Below are 21,720 nucleotides of genomic sequence, written 5' to 3' on the forward strand. Positions count from 1 at the left end.
TCAATGCGAACAAAGTACAAAAAAGTTTCAAAATTCTCAAACTAGTTAAATCAAAATATTGATGTACTAAAATTTTTAATACCAAAATTTCTGCAATTCTTCAAAACGAAATTTATAAATCAATTTAAATAAACACAACAAATAAGTGAATGAATTGTTCATAACATTTAACATTTAATATCAACAACAAGAACCAAGCGGTCAGTAATAAGAACAACAACAACATGGCGTCAGCATTTGAATACCTGTGTCGGGTTTGTGCTGCCAACACGAAAGGCAAAAATTCTGTTCCCGAATGTGTTTATATATTGAAGACGCCAGCATTAAAGGATAAAATTGAGAAATTTCTATATTTAACGGTAAGAGCAATGCATTTTATTTTATTTTTTTTTTTTTTTCATGACATTGTAAAATATGTAATTTCCGAGTACCTACGCATGTTATTCTCGGTCCAAAAGGTTAATCTAGTCAACCCAATAACTCAAAACTGGTAAATTGGCACACTCATGCTTCTGGCATAAGAGGAAAAATATAGTATATTCATATAAATACATATTAATTGATGCACTTTGAAAATTTTAAATAGTACAAATGTTTCGTGTTACGTAAATGTACCTACATACATATATGATTTGAGGAGAAGTATGTATTACAAAAATATTTACATTCAAATAAATATACATATGTGCATATCTATGTATATAGATGTAAGTTGCACCAACACAAGTGCAGCCTGTTAAATACATTTTTTTTATTTTTTTTATTGTAAATGTATCGTTATTGTATTAGTTGCTCTCTCGCTGTTTTTTGCTCAATCAGCAGTTTGTTTGTATTATTGCAATTGGTATCTGTATGTATACTTTTGTATGTAGTTGGCTCCAACTGGATTTTTTTGAAATGTTTAGTAGTGTTAGTAAGGTGGCGATGTAAGGTCAGGACACTGGAAATTTTTCGCGAAACGAATATAAACTGGTTGTTGTTATTGTATAGCAGATCACCTGTTGATGCTCGATTCAATGGCAGTATGCATTGTTAGCCTTAAGCGCTGGTTATGCTTACATTGCAGTGCAGGGCATAGACAAGCAGCGCATGTGAAACAGGGGTGTAATTGAACTCCGCATAGAGCGCATAATCTCTCAGAATCAGCTGTTCAGTGAAATCAGTTAATCTGTTCTGCTGGAAGATAGTATAACTGTCTTCAGTATTCATAGCCTAAACGTAGTCGACACTAAAGTTAGTTGCTACTTTTTGTTATATTTTTTAATTTAACTAGCTTTATAATCGACTTTATTTCGAATATGAATATGCTCCAATGTATGTACCCGCACGACTTCTTAGTAAATTCTGTAAATCTGAACAGCGCTGTTAACCTAGCTTAATTTTTTTTTTTTTAATTTTCGAAATACATGTATGCAGAAATTAGGTGTCTTTTAGGTGCTCTTCAATGCCACTAAAACTAATTTAGTAGCTCCATTGGTTTCCGAGAGATTCGCAAAAATGTGTTTTTCAGCTAGCTTAGCGCTGTTAACCTAGCTGAACAATCTTTAACTTTTTTTTTAATTTTCGTAATACATATATGCAGAAATTATGTGTATTTTAGGTGTTCTTCAACGCCACTAAAACTAATTTAGTAGCTCCATTGGTTTCCGAGAAATTCGCAAAAATGTGTGCGTTTACGTAAACCTAGCTGACCCACACATTTTTACGAATTTCTCGGAAACCAGTGGAACGCCTAAATTAATTTTGGGGGTCCTAGTTAACACCTAAAATACACCTAATTCCTGGATAATTTTTATTGATTTTTGGCGGCTTGAGTCAGCTAGGTTTACGGACGTAATTAGCGGGATACCTAATGATGAATCTATCAGGGCAATTCTGGCTATGATAGCAAAAAGACTTTCGTAAGACAAATGAAAGACAGATTGCAAGATAGATCGAAAGCCTTTGTTATTCTAGCTTAGAAAAAAGCTCTCTCATTCTCCACACGTGGTGAAAATCTATTTTGAGAGAAAACACTTGGTACATCATTTAGCTCGCGTCGCTTCAACAGTCGCAATGACCGAGTGAACAAAGCACAAGCGTGCCATTCGAGAGATCCGAGTTCGAGTTCTTTTTTGATTTAATTTTTGAAACTTATTTTACGTATTTTTTCTCTTTAAATTAAATCGTCTTTCTTGATTAATTTAATTTTCTATTATGTTTTAGATGTTATATTCTTATTTAATTTTACCTTTTTTAAATTAAATTTTTATTCTTCTTTTAGTTTAATTTTCTTCTTAATTTTAGATTTTACTTATTGTTTAAAAAAGATTTTTTTTAATCTAATTATATTATTTTTTATTTTAATTTACTAGGTTTTTTATCTAGTGTGTTTTTCTTTTTTTATTCTAATTTTCTTTAAATTTTTAGATTTTGTTTTAAAATAACTTTTTTTTTTTGTATATTTTTAAGTACAATTTTATTGGTTTGTTTTTTTTCTAATTCAATTTTTAGAATTTATATTTTTAAAAAGTAAAAAGTATTTACATTTCATTTTGATTTCATTTAATTTTTAAAAATATATGTTTTTATTTAGTAGTTTTTATTGTTTTATAAAGAAAAATATACATATATATATATATATATATTTGTTTTTTATTAATTAAATTTTTATTGCTATGGTGAGTTGCAAGACAGTTGCCAGAAGTGCCCTGTATTTATGTTCGTAATGGAGTATTTGGAAATCTCCATAAGATTTTGGATAGCGAATCTCTCTGCTTCGGATCCATCAAGTGTTCATCCGGTCTTAGACAAATCGTCAGCGCTCTTATATCCGTATATGTTCCTATGGTCGGGAATCTAAATGAGAGAGATTTCTATTTACTCGGCGGTCGAGCTTAACGTTTTATGGCGTTTTCGTTTCTACAAAAAATGTTCCCTTCTCATTGCCCTTTTCTTAGTATTTCCGCGTAGAGGGCACTGAGAAGGCAGCATTTTTCGGCAGAAAAGTAAACGGCATTAGACTTTGTTAACAATGAGGCAAGTGCCAGAAGTGTCGCTTGACTAACTGAGAAAATATAAGCTTTTTGTACTCCTGCGCAGTTTCTGTCTAATGCTTTGTAGGCCCTCCCAATCCCCAGTACTTCCACTTTTAAGATGCTAGCAAAGTCCGGTAGTTGGAACGAGAGAAATACATTCAACATCTCTGAGAACACCGCCGCACCCACACCGCATTCCTTTTTCGAACCGTAAGTGTAGATTTTAATGGAATTCTCCTCGAATATCCTGCCCCTACTCCAGTCCTGTCTAGAAGGAATCCTCACCTGTAAGAGTTTCCTGAAAACTTTCGTAAGAAGTATGGAGGATAGTCTGATTTTTCCCCTGATTTAATAAGCTGGTCAAGAATACCACTATCACGGACTGCAGCGCAGAAAAAAACTAACGCAATAACAAGCAAATAAAAGCAAAACAAACAAACCAAAAAAAAAATAAACAAACTTTCATGGAAATTTAAGTTTAATTAGAGATGGTTGTGTAAACAGCTATAATTTCAAATCGAAATGGAGGGTTAAAATTGAAACTACCTTAAAGGTTGTCTCTTAGTTTGACATTGAAATTACTTAATTTCGCCTAGGAAAATTGACATGTTAATTTCACAGAAATTGAGCGATAATTGGCAACAGCTCAACAAAAGAAATTCGAAAATTAGTGTCAGATAGTCTCACTACCGACCAAGCCTCAAAAAAACATGCCTGCCACATAATATCCGCCAGGTTTTTTGAGGTTAGGATAAAATCCTGACGTAATGAAGAAAAACTGTCCTCGGGTTTGGATTCTGCAATAACCTCTTCCGGGATAGCTCGTCAGCCATGTCGTTGCCATGTACGCTGTGTTCTGCTGTTACGGGTATAAAGAGTGATAGTGTGAAGACGATTTAAGGGTTTTACTTCACATTCTTTATATTTCATTATCGCAAAGCTTATAAAGCTAAAACTTAAACCTACACAAAAGTTAAGGACATCGAACACATCCATATCTAAATAGGAATGAAAAGTCCAAACAAAGCGAAGAAGAAGATTCACTTGTATTGGTAAATTTAGTAGTCTAAAATAAAGTCGACTAACAAGATATCTATCTAAATATACGTATGTACATATGTATTCTTATAAGTATGCATGTAAAGTATTTAATACAAAAACATAAAACACATACAAAATCCAGCTCGTCGATGCAACACATAAACGCTAGCGAAAAGCATAAACCAAGAAAAATACTGATAAAAATAAAACACGCAACAACAACAAAACAATAAAAATCAGCTGAAATAACTTTTACACCACTACAACCATGCACAAATTCACACATATTTAGATATACAAACTTACATATATTTATACAAAAACTAAAAGCCAATGATATGAAAAAATGCAAACACGCTTACATGCACCAATACAAATGCACGTAAAAATCTCGTTTGACTGCACCCACCCACACGCACAGAGAATTTGCAACGAAAAATTGAGCAAAAGAAAACAAAACAAAAAAAAAAAATGCCAATGAATTTCGACAGGAGAGAGAAACAGTAAAGTGTATGTGTGCGTGTGTACTGAACTTAATGAAATAACAGAGGCAGAAGAATAATAAAGAAAAGTCATAAAGAATTTGCCACTAAATTAGCTAACACTAGAAAGCGCAAAGCCCAATGAAAGGTGCTTTTCTTTTTTTCCAATTAAGAAAGTTTCACTCGTTTAACTGGCTCGAGTGAGTGTCGCTGAAATTACTTACGTCAACAAAAGCGCAACACAAATTAGAAGCCTTTTAAGTATGCACTTTCTGAAAACCCTGCAGAAAAAAAATATCTATCTATTGATAAATAAGTTAATAGTAAAAACAGATATTTCTAAAGCAAGCTTTCCAAATATGAACGAAATCGTGCCATACTTAAACACCGATATACCAAATATATCGACTCGTGCGCCACCTATCGGCAACATTTTTACTGGAGTTACCTATTCCTTTTCATGTAGTTAATATACATACGTTCTAAATATGAGCCAAATCAGACTATAAATACGGATTTTTAATTAATATGCGCCACCTATTGGATTAATTCATCTTTTAATTCATTGCATTGTCATTGCGTTCTGAGCCGACTGTGAAGTTTCAAGTCTCAAGGTCATCTGAAAGTTGGTCAAAAATTGATTGCAAGAATTGCCCCTAACAAACGTATTTTCATATATACATACATACATATAGAGCAAGTTAAATAAAAGCTGGTAAAAATAACCCACTTGTAGTTAGTTGTAGCTTTTTTTCGGGATTTCGTCAATGTTATAAATATACAAGAATGATGGAATACAAGATTGCGCTAATCGAGCTGAGAGCAACTGGGTGTGACGTCACATTATAGTGAGAATGAGAGTGTAAAGAATAACTTTGAAGAAGAAGAGGAAGAAGCGAACAAGTGGTGCGAAATAGTGATGTTAAACTAGGTTGAATTGTACCTACTCTTGAGCTTCTATTATTTTTGAACGTTTCATTCGGTACAATCACATTATTTTAGGTACATTTGGAACGTAGTAATATATTGTTTCATTTAAGTCCAAAAGTTGTTTTGGTACAGATGGAAAATGTAGTTCACCAACNTGTGACGTCACATTATAGTGAGAATGAGAGTGTAAAGAATAACTTTGAAGAAGAAGAGGAAGAAGCGAACAAGTGGTGCGAAATAGTGATGTTAAACTAGGTTGAATTGTACCTACTCTTGAGCTTCTTATATTTGAACGTTTCATTCGGTACAATCACATTATTTTAGGTACATTTGGAACGTAGTAAAATATTGTTTCATGTAAGTCCAAAAGTTGTTATGGTACAGATGGAAAATGTAGTTCACCAACTGACAAAAATATATGCACATAAAAGTACATGTTTACTGTTAAGGTACGTGTATCTACTTTTAGGTACAACTCTTCCCGCAAATAGGTACAATAAGAACATTTATTACNAAAGTACATGTTTACTGTTTAGGTACGTGTATCTACTTTTAGGTACAACTCTTCCCGCAAATAGGTACAGTATGAATATTTATTATTCATCACTAGTACTCAAAAGCAATAATGTGACGTCAGCGAAAGGGTGGATGCTGTCAAATGGAGAAATAGAGGATTAGCGGTACGCGGAAGGCGCCACCTTTGTTTCGCTGCATCGTGATAAATATATAACTTTTANTTAGGTACAACTCTTCCCGCAAATAGGTACAATAAGAACATTTATTACTCATCACTAGTGCTCAAAAATAATAATGTGACGTCAGCGAAAGGGTGGATGCTGTCAAATGGAGAAAGAGAGGATTAGCGGTACGCGGAAGGCGCCACCTTTGTTTCGCTGCATCGTGATAAATATGTATATAACTTTTAGTTAACTACAAAAAGCTAATTTGAAACAAGTGGAAAACTAATGCAGGAGTCATGCAGACGTAATCGGGACATTGTTTTCTTTAAACAAGTTTCTATTTAAATATTCTCATACAAATTTTACTTTGAATACCCATTTCTCTTCACTTCACAAATACTTTTTCGGTATCAGGGCAAATAAAATGAATATCGTAATTTTATATTATTTTGAAGTTACATACATACATACATACATATGTCTCACGTAATTCGAATATGGGACCGCTTCAGCAGAATATGTAAACAAACCTGTAATTGTAGATAAAGTAGTTAACTAAACAAGTAAAAAAAAATTAAAAACATATTTTTTNGCAAATGGAAAACACAAAAGAGAAAGCGAAAAAATTGCTTTCAAGACTTGACGTGTCTGAAAGAGGACTTAACTACAAAAAGCTAATTTGAAACAAGTGGAAAACTAATGCAGGAGTCATACAGACGTAAAGCGGGACATTGTTTTCTTTAAACAAGTTTCTATTGAAATATTCTCATACAAATTTTACTTTGAATACACATTTCTCTTCACTTCACAAATACTTTTTCGGTATCAGGGCAAATAAAATGAATATCGTTATTTATATTATTTTGAAGTTACATACATATGTCTCACGTTATTCGAATATGGGGCCACCGATTCAACAGAATATGTAAACAAACCTGTAATTGTAGATAAAGTAGTTAACTAAACAAGTAAAAAAAAATTAAAAAAACATTCATTGATATTTTATGTCCAAAATAGTTAGTTACAAGTTAGTTGACACCCAATGCAGAGGTAACCACCCTCGGTTATTCGCGGCCATCGCCATACAAATAGTAAATAAGTGTCTTATTGTTGTATGTCGTAAACTTTAAAAGCTTAAATAAATATTTAGAGAACTTAAAAGCACAACCAAATATTTTTGAACACGGCGAAAATTCATAATATGACTTTTTTATGGTACTTTACGAACCCTCTTAATATATTTTTAGGCGTTTAAAGTTTACGACATACAACAATACGACACTTACGACACCGTTTTGTGAATACCCCAATAGTTAGCCCCCCTCAAAGAAAATGTACAGTTAATAATGGCCTTTAGCTCCTTCCTAGTCAACTTTTAGTTAACTTATATGTAGTTAGATATATTTCCTGCAAGTTACATACTTAAGTAAGTATAGCTACATACTTAAGTACATACATTTACAAGCGATTACGAAGTGGCAGAAAATTGTAGGCACCTAAATATGTACAATTGCATATGCGCACACAGGCACACATGTAGTGCTTTAGTAAAATTTACTCACGAATGCATACATAAACAAAACACCGTCACAACTCACTCACACACGAATAAGGCACGTGAATTTATTAAAAGGCTGGTCAATGAAACCTACTTTTCCGCATACAGAGATGTACATACATTAGACATATGACTTTTTTTTTTTGATTGAATATGTTCTGAGAAGAGGTTGAGAAATGATGAAAAGCCAATAAAAATAACGTTCTTTGACAATATTTGGTATAAAAAGTTCCAATAGGGAAATGCGAAAAACAAACAATTTTTTAACCAATTTTTTGGCCGCTTGAAACTTGAACTTAATGAATGGATACACACATATTTTTGCTTTTCTTGCGTGAAGGAATCTATTTCCACGGCTTCTAGAACTGAAAAACGTATTTTAAATCTTTAATACATGACAAGTTGTTTTTAGGTCAAAAAAGACAAAAAAGCAAACAATTTACTTACTCCTGAAGGCCATTTTTTAGATATGATTGAATGAAAAACTACCTTAACCTCAAAATCGACCTTCAGAAGTAAAGTTTTTGATTTTTTTTTTTTTTTGTAACTAAAAACGGCATGCGATGAACTTTGGGAAAAAAATTAAGTGAGTTTTTTGTTTTTGTCGCCATGGAAATGGATGTCTTGACTCAGTAATAGCAAAAACATGTATTTAAAACTTTGTAAAAAGTACTGGTTTCAAGCCAAAAAAAATAAAACAAGTAAGGAAGTATAAGTTCGGGCAAAACCGAATCAGTAAACTGCATGATAAGCAAGAGTGTTTTTCCCGATTTCAAACAGTTTTTCTTGGCTTTTCCTAAGTCTGCCGTTAGACATAAAGACAATGACTTAGGCAGGAACGTAGTAAGCTGATACAACAAAAACAACAGTGAAAGATTTTCGTTCGGTTTTTCTTTAATGTTTGCAGTAATTTTTTTGAAAATTTTCCAGTATTAACACATAAAATTAATACTTATGTACATGTAAATTCGCCAGTTCCATTTTTAATAAAATAAATATTTAGAATTTTTAGATCCTGGTATATAAATAAACTACGTGAAAACCAGGTTTAATCTATTCTAAAGATCCGGTTTACTCGGTATTTCGAGAAATCAAAATTTCGAAAAAACAGGCTGAAAATATCCAAAAAATCTATGTGAAACCGGTTTTAAAAAACTTAATCACCCTAGTAGTTATGTATGTATTTACGTATGTATTCATGTTTCTTTTTCGACAAATTTTTTTTCTTTTTCGGACTTTTTATGTATTTGGTTTTCCATCTTTCCTCATTCTATCCTCATAGATATATTTAATTTAAAAACAAGTCATGTGCCTAATGTATGCACTTATCTACATTTACAAGCATACGTACATACCTATACATACATGGAGACGCATACATTTCAATATGCATGTATTATGCACAAATTGAGAACGTACATACGATAAGGTGGAGAAGTGGGTGAAATGGTCACCTAGAGTTTCAACACTGCAACATACAAATTTATTTTCACGTAAAGCTTTTCAAAGCTGAGCATATTCTAGTATGTATGTCAATAGTTAGCATGAACATGTGTATGTATATATGTATATTGTATATATGTCTATACAACTACAAGTTATTTTTTTATCAATTGATAATTTTTTTCTGTTCGGATGTGTTAACATTAGCATAAGCAGTGTTGGCCATATACATAATACATACGATTATAATTAAAATCTGTCTGAAAAGTACTCGGGACATAGCTTTATGGCATGGATTATGTACATATGTACATATGTATGTAAAAAGTAGCATATTCTCTATTTTCTCTTACCCATTATTTGGACCTTTCCCAAACCAGTCTTAGGACATCTATACTGATGGTGTCCTGTTACCAATAGAAAGCGACGCCGCTGCACGGTGCTTCCCTACCATATAAAATGTGGGCTAAAATATAATTGTGGGCGGATTTAAATGAAAATTTGCTTCTTAGTAAATTTGAGGATGCTGAATTCAAAAATGCAAATTGTTTTTTTTTTATAACTTTCATATTTTCATTAATGTAACTGCAGTTTGAAGTTGAAAATCTTTGTTTTTGTACATTTAGGTATAAATTAAAAGGATTGGCCTATATATGTGAAGATAGGGTTTTTTTAAGAGTTGCCACCTGTTAAAAAAATTGAAATTGAAATTGAAATTCTTTAATAATTTTAGATTAATTACGCCAATATGGGCCGATCGAAATTGTTTTGAAAAGGTTTTATTTTATAAACTACATGTACTTAGTAGAGTTACCAGCTATTTAAAAAGAGTAAAATTCAGCTTGAAATAGGGGAATTAAATAATTGAAATATGGGTATTAAACGAAAGATGTTTAGGAAGGTTTTACCTTGAAAATATTTTCAGACTTATAAAAGATTTATGAATGTGAGATATTAAAATATGTAGATGTATGTGTCAAACGAAACAGCGTTGAGAATTTTTTAGTTTGAACGTCTAGATAATTTTTGAGATGTTTGAAGAGAGTTGCCACCTGTTTAGAAAGCTAAATTCAAATTATTTTATAAATTAAATTAGTAAATGCGACTTCTTATACTTTTATTAAATTTAATTTTATTTCTCTTTTTTTTAACCATCATTTCAACTCGCTAAAAAAATCCAATTGCAAATCTTTTGTACACATACTACTTATGTATGTATGTACATATTAATGTCCATAAGTATGCAGACATATGCGAAACTTGCTTAGCTCCTAGATCGATACATTGTCAATGGAAACAGGTTAGCTGCGCTCAAATGTTGCCAGCTTTTTTATTTTGTTTTCCTTGTGTTATCTGTTTTTAGCGCTGGCACAGAAAATTGGCATGCACTATAACAACGTTGCACTTTTACAATGTCAATGTCAAATCTTTGTAAATACATACATACAAACATATAAAATGTTCGCAGTTAGGCTACGAGTGAGTTTGAAGAGAGCGTATATGTACATACGTAGCAGTGTGCGTGTGTGAATCTTTAGAAAATGTATTTAGATAACATACTTACATACATAAATAAATGCATACGTAGATATGTATACGAGTATGTATATATTTAAGACGCGTGCGAGCATAAATTGTATAGAAATCTGCATTTATTCTCACCACTTAAATAAATAACGATTCTCAGAATAATGTTTTGGAGAGTAAAAAATGATTTTAATAAATAGTTTCGGCATAAAATAATGTGTGCAAGGCGAATTAAATTATATAAATATGAAAATGCAGCGCCCACATACTATATAAGTATATTTGTACATAAATGTATGCAATTATAAAATGTACTAAGATTCTAAACATTGACATGTGAAATTTTTAAAGGTTCACCTAGATATGTATGTATGTATTTCCAAAGATTATAGTATGCAGTCGTGCGCCTTAAGATATGCAACACTCTAGCATTCGTTTTTATGTGAGGTCTACTCCTAACATCAAAATTCCGAGAGTAATTTTTGCGAAATGATTGAAGTTAGTTAAGTTTTTGAGTTTTAGCGCCTTAGCAATTTTTAATGTTTTTTTTTTCATTTTTGTGTTAATAAATGCATTAATAAGGCAATGAAATTCTTCACCTAAGAGAATCAAATCTTGCACCTTTATTTTAATTATGAAAGAAGAAATTAACGACAAAAAAGCTACAATTAATGCCGTTATAACATTTTCAATATTTCAATTCTATCGACTAGGTGTATGGTGTCAAGTTAGCACTACATACCATTTTTTCCTAAAAAACGAAAGCTACAAATTTTTTCTTTCCACAACAAATTTACAACAAAAAAGCTAAAGTTAATGCCATAGTTAACTTTCCCAATTTCGAAAAGTGTAGTGCTAACTTGACTGACGTGCTCTATTGAATAGTTTTCTGGCCTGGCATCTCATTTGCTCAAGCTTCTTGCTCCACCAGTGTTGCCACTCAAAAAAAAAATTTTTCCCTACCACAATTGGTACATAATGGCTCTCAGCCTGCCAAAATGTGACTTTCATTGAAAATGTGATTTAAATATTGTGACGTATGTATGTAAGTAGGTACAACACTTTATTATAAAAAATCAAATAAAATTTACTTGTCCATAATTTGTCTTCATGCGCAGCTCTTATTGGGTTAAAGGAAGAAAAAAGCGCGCACTCAATGTCAAGCTTTGAAAATTACATGTTTTTACTTTTGCTACACATATGAAAAGCTGTCAACTATTATTTTCTTAAGGGAGAAGAGTGAAAGAAAATACAAATGTAAAAAGCGAAATGTAAAATTTGCCATTTGCATAACAGTTGTCTAATTATTTTCTTCTAACTTCAACAAACTGTACAATCAGTACAAACTGTCTAATCAGTGCAACATTCCACTTCGGTTCAAGAATAATTTTGACATGTCCCATTTCTCTTTTCCTTTTCACATCACCCTTTACATGTTCGCCCGAAAACAGAGATACTTAAAGTTTTATAAAATGAATAAATTATGTGATTTTCCATACCAAACCCCCTCGAAAATCACTACAAACCAACCAACCGACCAAAGTCTTTAAGAAATGAAACTACCAATTGTGGTCCAATTAGACCGAAACGGCAACACTGTGCTCACCCAAGGCACATCACGTCCAATGTCTGAATGGAGCTGTTCAGCCTCAGTATCAAGCTCGTGTGCAGTCGTAATTTGACCACCATGGCTGTTTCCATCTTCTTCAATTATAAAAGAAAGAAAGAGTTCCCAGTTCGTTTTCCTGAGATTTCTAAAAACTCGTTCATGCTCAGGAAAGTGACCAATGTCGAGCTCTATGTGCATATTGTCCGACATTGATACCTCCCCTGGGTGCGCCAGTTTGTGAGAGACGCTGCCATGTTCTGACTACTTAGAGTATGATCTAAGACTTCCCCTCTAATATCGTTCCTAAACGTTGGTTCGTTGCCACGGTTTATAATACTTATATTATGACTACTTATAAACTCAAGGAGGTACTCACCCCTTTTGTTGGTGTCGGTGCTCCCCCAAACAGTGCTATGGGCATTTGCATCACAGCAGAGGATCCATGGGATACCACTCTGTCGGCAGTGATCAATTAGCGCCTTTACTTCAAGTGTCGTGGCTTTCTCCTCCTCGCACAGGAAGTACGTGGAGGCAAGTACTGCCTCTTGCACCCCCTCTAGGAGTCGGAATTTTGGCCCTTACCGCAACGAGATCCGCCGTAATGAACTGTAAAAGAGGGATAAACGTTAGTTTGTTACTTAATAGCATCGCCGCTTTTGGGAGACAGCTGGAGGTATATATAATCTTACCGTCTTTTGTACTAAAGCCTTTGACGTCAACTCTTAATATCCAGGGTTCCTGGATGAAGGATACACCTAAGCATTTGTGCTGTGTTTCTCGATTTTTGGAAGGTTTTGGGGTTAGGTGCTATTACTTGCGGCCTTTTCGGCCGCGAGCAGCCACCTTCTTCCCTCTATTGCCCTTCAGAAAGACCGGTTCTTCGACCGTCCTTGCATCTCCCTTGCCTTTGCGGCTGTAAATAGCCGCTTTGGAGCTGCCACGTAGTGGTGGCCGTTTCGCAGGCTTTGGGAATGCGATGGGCCCGACGTTCTTTTGGACTTCTTTCGTGTAGCTCTGTTAGGTTAATACCAGTGTCAACCTCCGCTGACTTCTGCTGCACTTGCGTGTCAGTGGGTAGCTGCCTGGGAGCTACGGCGACGTCTTTGTAGCAGCGAGGTTGCTCCTCCCCGTTAGGTTTATCGGTGTCTGCGGCATCATCATCTACCACGGGCATTGACGGTTTGGCTTTCACCCTAAGCTTGGCTACGCCAAAGCCATAGTTCTCTACGTTCCCACGGTGCTTTAGCCTGTCTGCTGATAGCGGGTGAACTGCAATGGTGATTTCCGCCATTGTTTACCTGCGTACTCGACTTAGAATGCGCCAGTACCAGCAGGCCTGCCTCTTGAAGATCCCTCACCTGGTTTTGCCAATTTCTTCGGGGATCACCCTTGCGGAGTGGAGGTATTAGATCTAGGTCTTTTGTTTTTTTGAGAATTTTTGTCTCTGTGATGGACCATGGGGTTCCTTGGCTTTTCTCTAGCCTGCTCATAGCTCATTCTCTTTTCTATGTATCTCTGGAGGCGTTTCCGACCGGCTCCGCTAAGCCCCTCTCGCTCTCGAGCTGGGTACGATGAGTTTTTCACCGGAGAGGCAAGCAACTTCTGCTCATCCTCCGGGGAGATGTCAGATAGAGTTCTGACGAGACTTGCATCCTGTCTCACGCTAGTGTCCACCATCTCTACATCATACGAGGGACTGTGCGCCCCCGGTAGTTCTGTAGCGATGGTTTCTGATTCGACAGAAGTCGAAGGGCCAGCTTTGGCCTTTGTTTGGAGCTGTGCAGCTCCTTATGGCTTTTGGTTTTCATTGTTTTTACATTCCATGTGTATCCCACGAGTATGGGGGATATGGGGGAAGGGATCCCAGCTGGGACATAGCCCCCAGAATCCCAAGCAGGACTTTTTACAACCAAAAGACGCCAGGTATCTGGAGGCCACCGTCATAAGACACACTGACGTAGTGCCATTCATCCCATAAGCACGGTACGGATGACACTCGGAATCACAGGTTTTATCGAGTTGTGCTCTCTAGATCAGCAATATTCAGTAAAAGCAGGGGCACCACCATAACCTAAGATCTATGACAAATGCAATTTTTCATTAACGATATACTTATGTACAGTTTTATAAAAAGGACCCTGGCTTCTATTTTCAGATTTCCGAAGATGACATACTGCCGAAGGTGCTGTGCAAAGCTTGTTACCGCCAAGTGGAAGCTACTGCGTCGCTGTCAAAAATCGCCAAACACACGCAAAAGGTTTTCCGAGACTTCATCTTCAATACCAAGGTTTATTTGTTACCCAATTTGTCATAAAACTGACGCTAATATGGCGCTTTTTTTCACTTTCACAGTCATATCTGCAGGCGGAGAGCAGCGAGAGCAGCACCAGCCCCGAAGTCACAACTACTGCACCTACACGCACCCTTACGGCTCCTGCAAACACCTTTACAGCTCCTGTATCCAACTTTACAGCTCCTGCAACCGCCCATTCAGCTCCAGCACCCATATTTTCATCTCCCGCATCCATCTTTACAGCTCCTGCATCCACCTTTAAAGCACCGCCAGCCATCTTTACAGCTCCTACACCGACCCCTACAACAACAACGACAACAGCTCCGGTGGTACCAGTACAGGCAAAGCCAAAACCAAAAGAAAAGGATAAGCCGATTGTTAAAAGCGTTGAGTTAATAACACCAACGTCACAGCCACCACCCTCTAAATGTTCCCATAAAGATGACGTTATCCTAAACGTTTCCGTCAACGATCCGCTAACGCGTGAGACACAGCACAAAATGATAACCGCATCGCGTCGCCAAAACTCACTGGACTCTCGCTACACACCGAAATCAATTGCGCAACGTGGTTTTACTAGCACGCCAAAGCAGCCAGAAAGCATAACACCAACAAAGAAGCAAACAACATCAGGCGTCATCAACTTTTTCCCAAATCGGCCACAGCAGGTGACGACCGTCACTAGCGGCGGTTATGTAATTGGCTGCACACCGAGCAGCGCGCCAACAAGCAAGGCCGCAACATCCGACCAGCCTGCACCTGCACCTGCATCTGCACCGCCCACAAATACTTTGCAACAAAAGCGCAAAAATCTTAAAACGGCACTGAACAATAGCAAAACATCGAATGCTGGACAGGTTTCTCTGCTGAAGGTCTCCCAAAAAGCGGCGGTGGCGGCGGCTCCCACGAAGAGCAGCCAGCCACCGAAAGTAGTTGAACCACCAACAGTGCTGGTGGAAGATGATGTGCCAGCTGAGCCGCTGCCGGAAAAGATGATTATTGCGGCAACAAAGCAGCAAAAACATCTAACACAAGTAGCACCCACCGCACCAACAGCACCTCAGCCTACGCCACCAAACGAGCCGGAATCTGAGCAGCAACCACAAACCGAGCCAACCGATTTGTCGCAACCGTTCAGGACGAATATTCCCGATGATATTTTGCTCGGCAAAGTCATTAAAGATGGCGATCTGCTCAAACTCATTTTGAAAGCACTAAAATGGCCAGTAAAAAGAAATAATATGGAAGCACAACTAGAACGGCTGCGTAATTCACGTTTCGCACACATCATGGCTGATCCAAATCTGCTGCAGGATGCTGACCTCACACAAATAATGGGACCCTACTTGGGTCCCGTACTACAGGCTGCCCAAATGTTGCAACAACAGCAGCAGATAGCAGCTGCCGCGGCGGCGGCAGCAGTCACCAAAGAAACTGAGTTGCAGATGGCGGGCATAACAACATCACTGCCGTACAAGCTGCCGGCAGAGACTTCAGTACAGTTGGTGCCAGCAAGCCCAGAGGCAGAAGCAGAAGAAGCGGATGCTGCCGCGGCTAAGAAGAGCACTTCAACTCAGTCTCTAAAGCGAGACGCCGGAAAAGCGAGCGCGAAGCGGGCGCCTCCCAGGAAAGTGCGCAAGATGGCACCGAGGGGGCGCAGCGCGTCGACATTCAACAGTGACGAATACGCAGCGCTAAACTCTACACTTAATTCACAGTACTTAAGCCCTAAGTCTGCACCTGACATCCCCGTCGACTTAGATCCATCCGCTCTGTTCACACAACTGAGCTTGTTAAGCGGACTCAGTGCATCCAGCTCGAATGAAGCACTTCTTGCATTGCTAGAACGCCAGCGCGTCGCGCTTTCGCGTTTGCAACAGCAACAGCAACAACCGCAGCCACAGCCACCGGCCCAGGCGCGTCGTCAGCGTAGCAACTCGATTATTACAGTACCTGCCAGTGGTTCTGACTTCCTTTTCGATACGGATGACATTATACTGATGGAGCCAGATGATTGTTTGGAGAACACAACAACAAATTTACAAAATAATCTCGATAACAACACTGGTAGTTCCTCGGCCATCTCGCAAAGTGGCCCTGTCAACACTTTTCCAGTGCCACAGCCGGTATCCAAGACAATGATCACACGCCCAATAATCAAACGCCGTAAAACGGTTATACAAGCGTCTCCAGCGCGCACTAATCTTGCCATAAATACACAGCCCGTGCCACCAGCATACACTAAGCCTGCTGAGAGTGTAATTACCAACGCTACTAGGACCAAAGTATCCACGAGCGTCACCAATCTAATGCCATCATTGTCAGCAGCAACTGCGCCGCCGCAAAAGAAAATCTCCAAAACTCAATCGCTGGATAGTCTTAACACAATTGCAACCCAATATCCGTCGAATATCATTTCGAGTGGCACACAGGCTCCCTCGAACACCACAAATGTGAGCGTCAGCGAAGCAGCAGCCACAGCTATCATGACGAAAGCAACCGAAACCGCACTGATAGTTACGGCCTCGGCGGCAACCAGTGTATCTTCGTTGGTTGCAAGCACTTCCGCCTCGAATGTGACCGCTGTCAGCACTGTTGCAGCAGAAAAGTCAACCACACGCAGCAGCAGTAGCTCCACCAAAAGGCAATCCACGAGCAAGCTGGCACTCGGTCAGCAACTGCTCGAGGCAATTTGTTTGCAGACGATTGCAGCGGAGACGAAAGATATCGCTGTGGTGCCTGCAGGCGCAGCAGGTGGACGCGGCTCGGTGCAGCAAATACGCAGTGCATTGAAAAAGTCGTTACAAAAAGCGCAAGAACAGCAGCAGCAGCGTAACAAAAAGGCAGCACCGGCGACTATTGATGAGGAAAACGTAGAGCGGAATGTAAATATTGTAAGGGAAGTTGTTGAACAACCACGCAGCAGACACAGGGGCAATATGCCGGCTGGACAGTTAGATGTGGAAGAGGAGATCAACAGAATTACGTTGGTGTTACAGAGCAAGGCTAAGGAGGATAAGAAAATCGAAGAAGCCGATAAGCGGCTGACCGCAGCAGCATCAACTAGAATCCCGGGTATAAGACGGAAAATAGTGCCCACCACACGCAATCGTAGGCCAACAGTAACACTACTAGTGGCTGACGAAATTGTCGACCTAGTCGCCGATGAAGACAATCAAGATTCGGCTGATGGAAAAAGTGCCGATAACGATAAAGGCAATGAAAATGATAAAGAAAAGGAGACAACGTAAGTACAATAAAACAAATAAATGGTATAACTCTTATTTAAATTCATGCCACCCTTTCGTCTGCAGTGCTTCGAATAAACCAAAGGAAAAAGTTAAGACCTATTTGAACGCGGCATCCTTAGCAACACTGCAGCGCTCTCAGAAATCTGACACGAAAGAGCAAAAAGCCGTTACGCCAATGCACAAACGCGGACGAAATATACAGCTAGACGAATCGGATGACGATGATGATGATGAAGATAATAAGCCTCTGAAGCCCAGAACTGAAAAGCACTCCGACGAAAAGCAGGAAGTCGGTTCGCGTACGAGTACGCCTGCGTCATGGCAACGCAGCGAGAGTGCCACAAATACACTGTAAGTTGGATAATTATTTTCATATTTTTTGCGGCGTTACAGATTAGTATAAAAAATTAATGGGTATTTTTGTTGTTAGTACCAGCGCACGTCCATCGCGCGTCAGCAAAACGATGTCGAGATACTACAAGGGGCCAGATAAATCACCAGGAACAACGAGCCGCTCAACAATGGCAACACGCAGCAGATTTAGGTGAGCGTCAAACCGGAAACTTTAAACGTAATTCAAGCGATTCGAATGTTTTTAGCTTCGATTCTGCAAAATATGTACTAGAAAGCGAGGAGCATCCTGACAGTAATAAATTATTTTTTGGTTAAGATCTGTAAAATTATAAGTTGGCTAATCGCCATTAGATTATCCTTACTAACCATTGACGAAGAAACCCAATCGTTTGATAACTACAGAAGGGTATTTACGGAAGATCAATGTTAATGACCAAGAAAAAGTCGTAGCAGAAATCCACTCAAACTTTACGGTCGAAGCGGCTGTATCAGGGAGCCACGCAGTAGGGATCTCAATTTGGAGATTAGGCGACTGGTAAACCAACACCAGCCAAAAAGGAGGAGAAGTATCTGAAGACTTGCAACTTCACCTCTTTGTTGCTGTTTTTGTAAAAGCGTAAAATTCGCCAGACAATTTAGACAATGGGTAGGTTCGTGCCATCTGAACGTGCCCAATGTCGCTGAAGTGACAACCGTTGTCTATAGTCTGGGTTGATTCGGTTACGTAGACCCGACTGTCGTGGGAATGATCAGGTCATGGGGTAGTAAGTTTTGGTCAATCGTAATGTGCCTATCCTACCGGATGAAGCGCAATGTCGTAGCGAAAGTTTAGTTTGGCGATCGCCGTTGACTGATCGGAATGCTGTACAACAGGTAAACCTTCTTAAGCAATGGTCGTGACTGAAGAGAATATCTCACCAAGATAATTTTTTTTTGTTATTGTGGAGGCTATTCAGTCCAGTCTAGATCGGTTTGTGGCTCAATCGTTGGCGTTAAGCTCAACTAACAGTGTACAACTCCGACTATGTTAGTCCAAGGGGAGGGGAGGGGTATTAGTTGAGTAAGGTTTAGGGGGAGTTTCCCTGATCTCCTACGCTGACGATTGCTCGATACTTATGTTCGGCAATGGAATTAATGACCTGTGTTCGCAGGTAAACAGCTACCTCGGCGATCTTTCTCATTCCTTCACTACTAGAAGGCATTGAGGCTTCCTCTCTTCCACAGGCACTAAAACGGTGGTTGACGAATTATCTGAGTGGTCGACGTTCATCAGTCATTTTCAGAGACGAACCCAGGAACCAGGGAGTTGTTGTTGTTGCTGTAGCAGCATACAAGTTCCCCAAGGGTTTTTGGGGAGTGTTGCTGGAGTGACAGTCCTTGGCCAGATATAAATCTGGGTCGTTCCGGTTACGTAGACCCGACTGTCGTGGGAACGGAACCAGGGGGTCCCAAAGGATGGCGACCACAAGTAAAAATTTTACTAGCAGAAATTTGCAGGAGTTAAAAAGTAAGGTTATGTGTCATATTCAAATGTAAACAAACTGTTTAAGAAGATGATTTGATGAAACATAATAAGTGAAATTAAAATATGGATGAAAAATTTTAATCTATTGTATATTTTTTTTTTTTTTTGTTTTTATCACGATGGGAACTATGCTCAATTAAAAAGAAAATTGCGCGTCAAAACTTCACCGTCAGAAAGTGTTAAAATGGCTTAAGTTGCAAGTTTTTACTAGTTTTTCGTTCAAAAACTTTTTCTGAAAATTTACTCTTGCTCTCAATTTTGCTCTCTAGTTTTCTTTTACGCTCTCGCTGCAAGTACTCACTGGAAAAGTTATTGAATGGACCTCTTCTTATTAAGATTGGCATAAAAACTTGCAAGTTCGGGGAAATTGAGAGCGCAAAGTGACAGTTAATTTTGACTGGAAATTACTACCTCTTGCTGGAAATTTTTTATTAGCAGAAATTCGCCAGCAAGAAAAACAGCTGATCAAAGTCATCCATCTGCAATTTATTAAAATAATAGTTGTGTTCGTTTGAAAAAGCCAATAAGAATTAACAAGCAACCAAATTCAGAGAAAAAAGTATCTTACTCTCCTAAAGAGATGAACATACTGCCAGCTGGTGTTTACGGTTGCACGCGTATTTGATACAAAATGGTGGCACGCTTATCTTACACCATGTATTGCGCTTAGTTTTGCATAAAGAGCAAGATTCCATTGCGAAATTGCTTTTAAATAAAATCTGAAAAAATATATACTAAAAAAAGGTAAAAGGTAAAGGTAAGGCACAAGTTGTTCGTGCTCGATATACCCGTAATTGTGTGTGTAACGTATACGCCCAGTAGCACCATACACAGTAAGTAATTATTTGCGTGGAATATTTGTCAATTTCACGCATACATATATTAATTTCTTCATGTCCTGTATATAACAATTTTAAAATAAATTTCGAGTGTGCCAATAAAAATTGTAAAATGTGAATTTTTGCTTCGCAAATCTTCGTCATCTTACAACCCTTCTTCTTCTTCTTCTTTATTGGCGTTGTAAAATGTTTTCCCTTCTGTAAATTTTCCTTTGTTTGTCTTTAATGTTTTTAATTTAGTTTGTTTCTTGCGCCAAGCATACTTATTACTACATGCATTATTTTTTATTTTATTTTTTTCCCAGAAACTAAACTAAGCTTACCAACCAGTTTTGAGGTGCAACACAAACAACAGCTAGCGTCAACCGGTCAGCGATATTCCTTATTAGCCGTAATGCATTATTCTTATTTTAAGCCAAATTGAAGCAACGTGCTAAATATATATATTTACATACATGTGTGCATAATTATTAAAATGTATGTACATATTTTACGTTATAAATAACGATCTTTTGTTCTTGTCTATTGTCTTCTGGACGCTTCTTTTGCACATACATAAATACATGCATATGTAATTGAGAATTAATTATAAAAATTTATGGTTCGTTAAAATTAATTATAAATGTATGGTTATCTAAAATGAAAATTTTAGAAATGTAGTGATTTGTAAAATTTAAATATGCAGCGAATATTTTACTGAATTGAAAAATGAATTAAATTAAACGTCGCATAAAAAGTGCAATGATTTAGTTTTATGGAAATATTTTAAGTTTCTGTAGTTCTTTATAAATTTTAATGTGATTGAAGTTGTAAAAAAAAAAAAAACGTTGAAGTACATAATTTTTTTCTTTTGTTAGTTTCAACATGGAGCATTCATATTTAGTTTGTCCTTGTTTTTTTTTTTGTTTAACTATTATACATACGTGCATACATATTCTTCAACTTTTTGAAATTATATTTACTGAAGTATACATACATACGCACCATCCTAACCATCTGTTACATATGTACGTATTCTTTAATTTACTTGTAAAAGTAGTTTACGCCGTAATTAAATGAATTGCTGAATGTACATTAAAGTGCCTTTTATTTCGCGCCTAACAAATAATAGTGTAAAAATTAAAATCAATTATAGTAGACGCAAAAAAATATATAACACTGGTTTACAGCG

The 21,720-nt window shown here is 37.3% G+C and overlaps 1 protein-coding gene across 1 annotated transcript; it reads left to right on the top strand.

Moving 5' to 3' along the window:
- The first annotated feature begins 59 nt into the window (after window positions 1–59).
- dbr (debra) lies at window positions 60–20,892 on the top strand. Its single transcript, XM_017623669.1, has 6 exons — window positions 60–359; window positions 14,443–14,574; window positions 14,640–17,827; window positions 17,895–18,182; window positions 18,262–18,375; window positions 20,855–20,892. Exons 1-6 carry the CDS (start codon window positions 225–227, stop codon window positions 20,859–20,861), a joined length of 3,864 nt encoding a protein of 1,287 aa, XP_017479158.1. The 5' UTR covers window positions 60–224; the 3' UTR covers window positions 20,862–20,892.
- Window positions 20,893–21,720: the final 828 nt, after the last annotated feature.

This window comes from Rhagoletis zephyria, unplaced genomic scaffold (genome assembly GCF_001687245.7).
Source record: "Rhagoletis zephyria isolate East Lansing unplaced genomic scaffold, Rhagoletis_zephyria_1.1 Rzeph_scaffold_03299, whole genome shotgun sequence".
Classification (NCBI taxonomy): domain Eukaryota; kingdom Metazoa; phylum Arthropoda; class Insecta; order Diptera; family Tephritidae; genus Rhagoletis; species Rhagoletis zephyria.